Source organism: Poromitra crassiceps (genome assembly GCF_964638095.1).
Source record: "Poromitra crassiceps genome assembly, chromosome: 8".
NCBI classification, from domain to species: Eukaryota; Metazoa; Chordata; class Actinopteri; order Beryciformes; family Melamphaidae; genus Poromitra; species Poromitra crassiceps.
The window spans coordinates 23,658,749-23,666,248 of NC_139629.1; the positions used below are offsets into that span (position 1 = coordinate 23,658,749).

Below are 7,500 nucleotides of genomic sequence, written 5' to 3' on the forward strand. Positions count from 1 at the left end.
TCACTGTGACCTTGACCTTTGACCTTTGATAACCAAAATGGAATCAGTTCATCCTTGAGCCTAAGTGAATGTTTAAGGCGAATCTGATGAAATTCCGTCCAGGCGTTCCTCAGATATGGCGTTAACAAGCTTGAAAATGGCGTTTGAGAGGTCACAGTGACCTTGACCTTTGACCTTTGACCACCAAAATCTAATCAGATCATCCTTGAGCCTAAGTGAATGTTTAAGGTGAATCTGATGAAATTCCGTCCAGGCGTTCCTCAGATATGGCATTAACAAGCTTGAAAATGGCGTTCGAGAGGTCACAGTGACCTTGACCTTTGACCACCAAAATCTAATCAGATCATCCTTGAGCTTAAGTGAATGTTTAAGGCGAATCTGATGAAATTCCGTCCAGACGTTCCTCAGATATCGCGGTAACAAGCTTGAAAATGGCGTTCGAGAGGTCACAGTGACCTTGACCTTTGACCTTTGACCACCAAAATCTAATCAGATCATCCTTGAGCCTAAGTGAATGTTTAAGGCGAATCTGATGAAATTCCATCCAGGCGTTCCTCAGATATCGCGTTAACAAGCTTGAAAATGGCGTTCGAGAGGTCACAGTGACCTTGACCTTTGACCTTTGACCACCAAAATCTAATCAGATCATCCTTGAGCCTAAGTGAATGTTTAAGGCGAATCTGATGAAATTCCATCCAGGCGTTCCTCAGATATCGCGTTAACAAGCTTGAAAATGGCGTTCGAGAGGTCACAGTGACCTTGACCTTTGACCTTTGACCACCAAAATTTAATCAGATCATCCTTGAGCCTAAGTGAATGTTTAAGGCGAATCTGATGAAATTCCGTCCAGGCGTTCCTCAGATATCGCGTTAACAAGCTTGAAAATGGCGTTCGAGAGGTCACAGTGACCTTGACCTTTGACCTTTGACCACCAAAATGTAATCAGATCATCCTTGAGCCTAAGTGAATGTTTAAGGCGAATCTGATGAAATTCCGTCAAGGCGTTCCTCAGATATGGCGTTAACAAACATCCGTACGGACGGACGGACGGACATCCGTACGTACGGACGGACAACCCGGATCCATAATGCCTTCGGCCTGGCTTCGCCGGCGGAGGCATAAAAACAATAAAGAGCAGAAAGAAATGCTTCCATACTGCTCACCTGACGTAATCCAAGTCTCCACAAACCCTAAGATGGCAAGTTGACTTGAAAGGACATCATTTACACCCTGTTTTTAGTTGAAATCTGCACTGTAGCCAGGGCTTTATTTTTTGTATTTTTTATTTCTTTACACATTTTTGCTCGTGACCCTGTTCACACTCGGCAGACAGCTCTACTGGAACCATGCCGGCTGCATTCTACTGCATGTAGTACACTGACTGTCGGAAAGGAGGTAACCTCATACAACCCCACATCAAAAAAATCCAAACTATCCCTTTAACCAAGTTTTTTTTTAGTTAGTTAAGTAACTGACGTAAATTGACTGAGGGAAATAATGTCAAACCTTCTGAGGTTTTAAAGAACATGCACACACACACACACACACACACACACACACACACACACACGCCACACACACACACACGCCACACACACACACACACACACACACACACACACACACACACACACACACACACACACACACACACACACACACACACACACACACACACACACACACAAAGTCATCGGGCCTTTGCTCACCAGTCAATGAAAGGAGCACTGCGGCAGAACCTATTACACACACACCACTGCATCCTGGAGAAAAGATGTGTTAAAACACCAGCTCCTAATCAATTGACCTCAATTATGAGCCTAGGCTGGCACTCACACACTCACACACTCACACAGACACACAGACAGCCCCCCCCCCACACACACACACACACACACACACACACACACACACACACACACACACACACACACACACACACACACACACACACACACACACACTCACGCAGACAAAACACGTCTGTGAAGAGAGACAGAGAGCTTTCTGATGGGGACTTTTGTGCTTCAGAGCCAGTCATTGCTACTTCATTACCTATGCCTGCCACTACACGGACGTAAGCAGGCTCAAACGCACACATATGATACATTATTCTTTCACTCCAATAGAGATAAATAAATAAATACATAAATAAATACATAAATACATAAATATTGATTAGAAAATAAAGATTTTGTGCTTGTTTTCAATCATTGGCCCTCATTCATCAAAGAAAAGAGCAGAATCTACCGTCAAAATACTTGCTTGAAATGGAGAGTGTTGGGCGGTTAAGCAGTAGGCTACATAAGGGATTACAGTTTCATACTCAGTAATTACATTAGCAGTAACTAATCCCAGTAGCATTCTGTTACTGCCTTACTTAAACCCGAGCCCCCTTCAACCTTTTGTTTGGGGAAAGAGAATGCGTCGGCACACTACATCTTAATCTTAGATACGCCATCAATCTGGGCCGCAGGACGTATGGAGCTGTACACTCAAGGCTTTGTCACCGGCAGTCTGTCCTGAGCAAACTTCATTATGTCTGATCCACATGGCCCTGAAACGGTAAACACACTCCTGGACACTCAGAGATCCCTCCTCCTCTCTCTCTCTCTCTCTCATCTTCCCCTCTCTCTCTCTCTCTCTCTCTCTCTCTCTCTCTCTCTCTCTCTCTCATCTTCCCCTCTCTCTCTCTCTCTCTCTCTCTCTCTCTCTCATCTTCCCCTCTCTCTCTCTCTCTCTCTCTCTCTCTCTCTCTCTCTCATCTTCCCCTCTGTCTCTCTTCAGCCCCCTGCTGTGTCCCTTCACCTTTCCATTATCCCTGAGACACACACACACACACGCACGCACGCACGCACGCACGCACGCACGCACACACACACACACACACACACACACACACACACACACACACACACACACACACATAGCCCATGTACTGTACATGATATTACCTGCTCCACCTGTCCCTCGAAAGGCAAAGCCATCTCTATCATGCCTTTATTTTGTAAAATAGTCAGTAGCAATCTATAACAACATGATATGCTTATTCAACATAAAAAAGGCCCTCTGCTCTCAGGTGCTGATGCTTGTTTTCACACTTAAAGCTGCATTCAGTGATGTTTTTGTGTTAAAATAAGTGTTAAATGGCTCTATATTCTGACAGCAATCACTAGCTGGGTTTCCATCCAAATGTATCGCAACTTTTAATCGAATTTTCAGAAAGTCGGCAAAATAAAATGCGAAACAATGCGCGTTTCCATCCACTGCTATTTTGCGAATTATAGAGCTGTCAATCACCTCGTGTTTGAGGCTGTCTGACCTGCTGATCAGCTGCTAGACCCCATATACAGCTCTGTTAAACACATCTAACGTTATTCATTTAAAGTTTCTTGATGATCTACAAGTAGCCATTTCTGGATTACCAGGTGCGACTCGGCAAACTAACTAATTATAATCCCAACCCGATCTCCCAAAAAATAGCAACGTTTGTGGACCAACGTTGCTGTTACAATTTCGGCTCCGAAATTGTAAAATGGTAATCCACGGAGCAGATAGGAAGTGAATACAATTTCATTCAAGTCTAGAAGTGAGTCGCCTTAAAGTTAATATCCCAGTCTTCTTCTGTTTCCCACGGCGGGTATTGTGCTGCGCGTACCATTATTTACCGTGTGTAGCCCTATTGTGTGGAGGCTACACACGGCATGTCATGTTTTGCAGTGATCAAGGCAAACTGTGTTGTTTTTGAATGGAGAGACAACGGAATATCGCTTAATCTGTTTCCACCGCACGTTTCGCATTTTCCTTTCATCGATACACCCGACTTTTCCACCTCCCTCAAGTGTGAAAACTTTTTTGCGATATTTGGAGGTTTTTGCGAATTAGGCAGCGTTTCCACTCCGTTTTTTTTATGCACAAATTGAAATTTCGCATCAAAACAGGTGGATGGAAACCCGACTACTGAAATAGAGTGTTTGGCCAGCAACTTGGAACTCCAAACCCCCCGCTGTCCTCTATCTCTCTCCTGTAGCCCTGCAGGCAGGGCGGACGTATCTTCGCAACAGTAGCTCGTAGAGACTCACAGATGACGGCGTTGGATTCGGGGTGAAAAAATACATAATAGACTTTTAGAGGCATCGCAATCTGACCTTCTGTTTCCCAGAGAAAATGTAAACATTTCTCTGATTGGATAAAAATTTGGCGTCGACCTCCCACTATCCACTATCCTGGATCTACAGGCCACTGAGCCATGGCCAGATAAGGTCCAGGTCACTGTCAGACAGTCACTGCTGGTGTGCTCCTGGTGCCAGGCCCGGCTGGTGTGCTCCTGGTGCCAGGCCCGGCTGGTGTGCTCCTGGTGCCAGGCCCGGCTGGTGTGCTCCTGGTGCCAGGCCCGGCTGGTGTGCGTGAGGTGTGAGGAGGGTCTGCCACTCACCATAGTGTGGGATGATGGCCCAGGCCATGGCCGAGGCGTAGATCCCTCCTATCATCCAGAACATGCAGAGCCAGCTCAGGTGCTCTCCCCGCTTCTCGCGGGCCAACACCTCCGCAAAGTAGGAGAACACAATGGGTACCGCTCCACCAATCCTGCAACAAGAGGATCTGTTCAGCAGCCAGCCTGATTTGGTCTTACACAAAGATTTTGACTCAAATACTTTCCCCTGGACAAAACAGATTTGTGGTTGTGAATTATCCATTTGAGAATACGTAAAGCAGTTTTGCACATGTCTGTGGAAGCTAATGTTGATGCTACGACAGTAACAGTTCATGTTTGTCAATGCGGAGGGAAAAAAGAGATCTGTAGTTACTTGTGTGAACTCAAAATAACTCAATTCTGTAACTCAATATCGAAGTATGATTATAGCCAGTGGGGGGGGGGGGGGGGGGGGTGTTGGATTTTAACTAACTTTGATGATCAGGGAGCAGTAGGATCCAGCCAATGAAGTTGCCCATTCCCTGAAAATGAATTTATTTGAAGCTACTGTACAGTGTGTAAGATGCATGAGATTGTATCATGACACTTGAAGAATTGGCAACTGAAGCAACGTTATATTGGTGACAGGTCAGAAATATATAGGTATTGTATTTTCTCCCTTAAAAGGATGTGCACGTCACTGAACAAAACTCAGCAGAAATGAGTCTTTAAAGGAGAATTCCGTTGTTTTTTTTACACCCTGGACCTGAGTTGTGCCAGCTTTAAATATGATGTTTATGTCACCCTGACAACTTCGGTTTGATTAGCATCAGCAGAAACGATAATCAGCTTGAACTGCGACCTCAAAACGAGGAAAACAGGGCATGTGAAATGCCTGTACTTATGTCTTGTAAATAGCTTATTTTCCGACACACAGCGGGTCATAATGTTTATTATATGAGAGAGAGAAAGAGATGAGAGCGATCTAAAGTACCTCCGTGCCGCCAGTGTGGCACAGCCTGCTCTGTCTGCTGTCCGTCACATTCCCGGCTGCTGCATGTAATCCATACGGGCGGCCACTGAATTCAAATGAATCATCTATATTCTCTAAAACAGATAAATATCGATCAGTGTATATCATGCTAAGTGGCTATGCTGAGCCACTGTGTTTCGGAAAATAAGCGATTTACAAGACATAAATACAGGCATTTCAGATGCCCTGTTGTCCTCGTTTTCAGGTCGCAGTTCAAACTGAATATGGTTTCTGCTGATGCTAATCAAAGCGAAGCTGTTGGGGTGACTTAAACATCCTATTTGTCCTTTCAAAGCAGAGTCTGTGCACGCCTCTGCGCCAGATGCTTCATCATTTTCTATTTCAACTCTATGACAATTCAACTGTGGATTACTCTACGGGGCCAACAGCACTTGTTTGCAGAAAATGAGGAACAAGTAAACAGGTAAAGGAGGGAGTCATCAGTTCAGCGTTGACTCACCACTCCTGCTGCCACGGCCTCAAGGTTAGGATGCAACACGACTGCTCTAACTTCACTTTGCCCACGGTGTTCACTACACAGGTAGTACAGAAGGCAAAACAAACGTACCTTTGCAGATTCACAACGGACTTGATGCTGTAGCTCTGAGCCGCCTTGTTTCTTTTCCTCATTTATCTCAAACATGTATTGCTTGCTGCCAGAGTAATTTAGTACCAGGTAAAAACTATATTGTAGAGTCAAGCTGCATCTCAGACTGAATAGCAATTTAAAATGCTCAGTTTCAACAGGCAGTTTTAAAAATGACGCTGCTTTTAATTTCTGGATACATGTTCCTTTTTGTCTTCAACTTTGCTAGTTGCCAAGGTCTTTCAGGACGTTTTGACGTTTTTGAGGTTGAGTCCCAGACACATATTTGATGTCTCATACTTCTTAATGCTTTCTTTGTAGTGGCATATCCTGTCAGAGATTTACTGTACATAATGTGGGAGATACAGTAACGTGTCGTGACTGAACTCCATAATACATACACATATAATGTATATACACATACAACATTTTGTAAAATATAGGTGAGTAGTTAAAACCCACACCAGTATTCTGCTTTAAAACTGATGATCAATGTGTATTATCAGCATGCAGAGACAAGTAGCAAAATGTAGTGTTTGCCTATATGTGCCGTCTTACGCACTGCAACTCATCTCCAGGCATCGTTGGTGAAACAGCTTCAGATGCAGACCTGATGCCCGTCACTGTAGCTGGCTCAGTCTCAGTCATTCATTTCATTCACACTCTTGCCCTCCAGACAAATTGCAATAAAATTAGCAATTGTTGCAGATGTCATTTTCAATTTATCACAATGTTTAGTTGACGTTTGCTACCTCTTTGCTTGCCAATTCTGTGATAAAGGTTTAATCAAAACTATTCAACTGCATGGACAACACTTTAAAGTTTGTTCTGATCATGATTGATTTCCAATTATTCCATTTTCTGTCCATGGACAACATTAATGTCAACTGAAAACTTTTTGGTCTAATAATGTAAATGACCGGCAACTAGTCTGACCACCACCATTCAATATTTAGTAGGCTATATTTAGCATTCACAGTAAGTATTGCTTATTTGTATTAGTGACTTAAATCAACAACTTGAAATTAACTTGATTTAAGTTAAGGAAGTAAGGCAAATCCTAGTAAGCTCAAACTAACTAACTGTCTTCCAGATTGGGTTGTAAAAACATAATCCAGCATTATTTTTAAGCACTTTGTTGTAAATCCTTTGCACGTGTACATGTGGTGGATCTGTTTGTTCAGATATGTTTTACAGTCCCACATTTACATTGAATTGTACAAAGCAACTGTACATAATTCTAAAAAGTATAGGTGCACCATTCACAATCCTCTTTTACCCATTCACAAGTTGTTGTTTTTTTACATTTACAATTGACGAATATAGTCATTGTAATCTGTTATGAATAAAATCATCAGCTAAACACTAACACCAACACCAATAGACCTAACAGATAAGAAAAATGAAAGTACTGTAATATCATAGGTGTTGGCCTGGATTGAAAAAGAAATGTTGACCAGATAACAA

The 7,500-nt window shown here is 43.2% G+C and overlaps 1 protein-coding gene across 1 annotated transcript in view; it reads right to left on the reverse strand.

The window, feature by feature from the left end:
* The window catches only part of LOC310780923 (synaptic vesicle glycoprotein 2C-like), a gene marked incomplete at both ends in the record, with an annotated part of 86,363 nt that overhangs the window by 18,896 nt on the left and 59,967 nt on the right, over positions 1-7,500 (reverse strand). Inside the window, one exon of the mRNA XM_083641444.1 lies at positions 4,436-4,587. Coding sequence (XP_083497570.1) covers positions 4,436-4,587 — 152 coding nt within the window. The remainder of the gene's footprint in view (positions 1-4,435; positions 4,588-7,500) is intronic.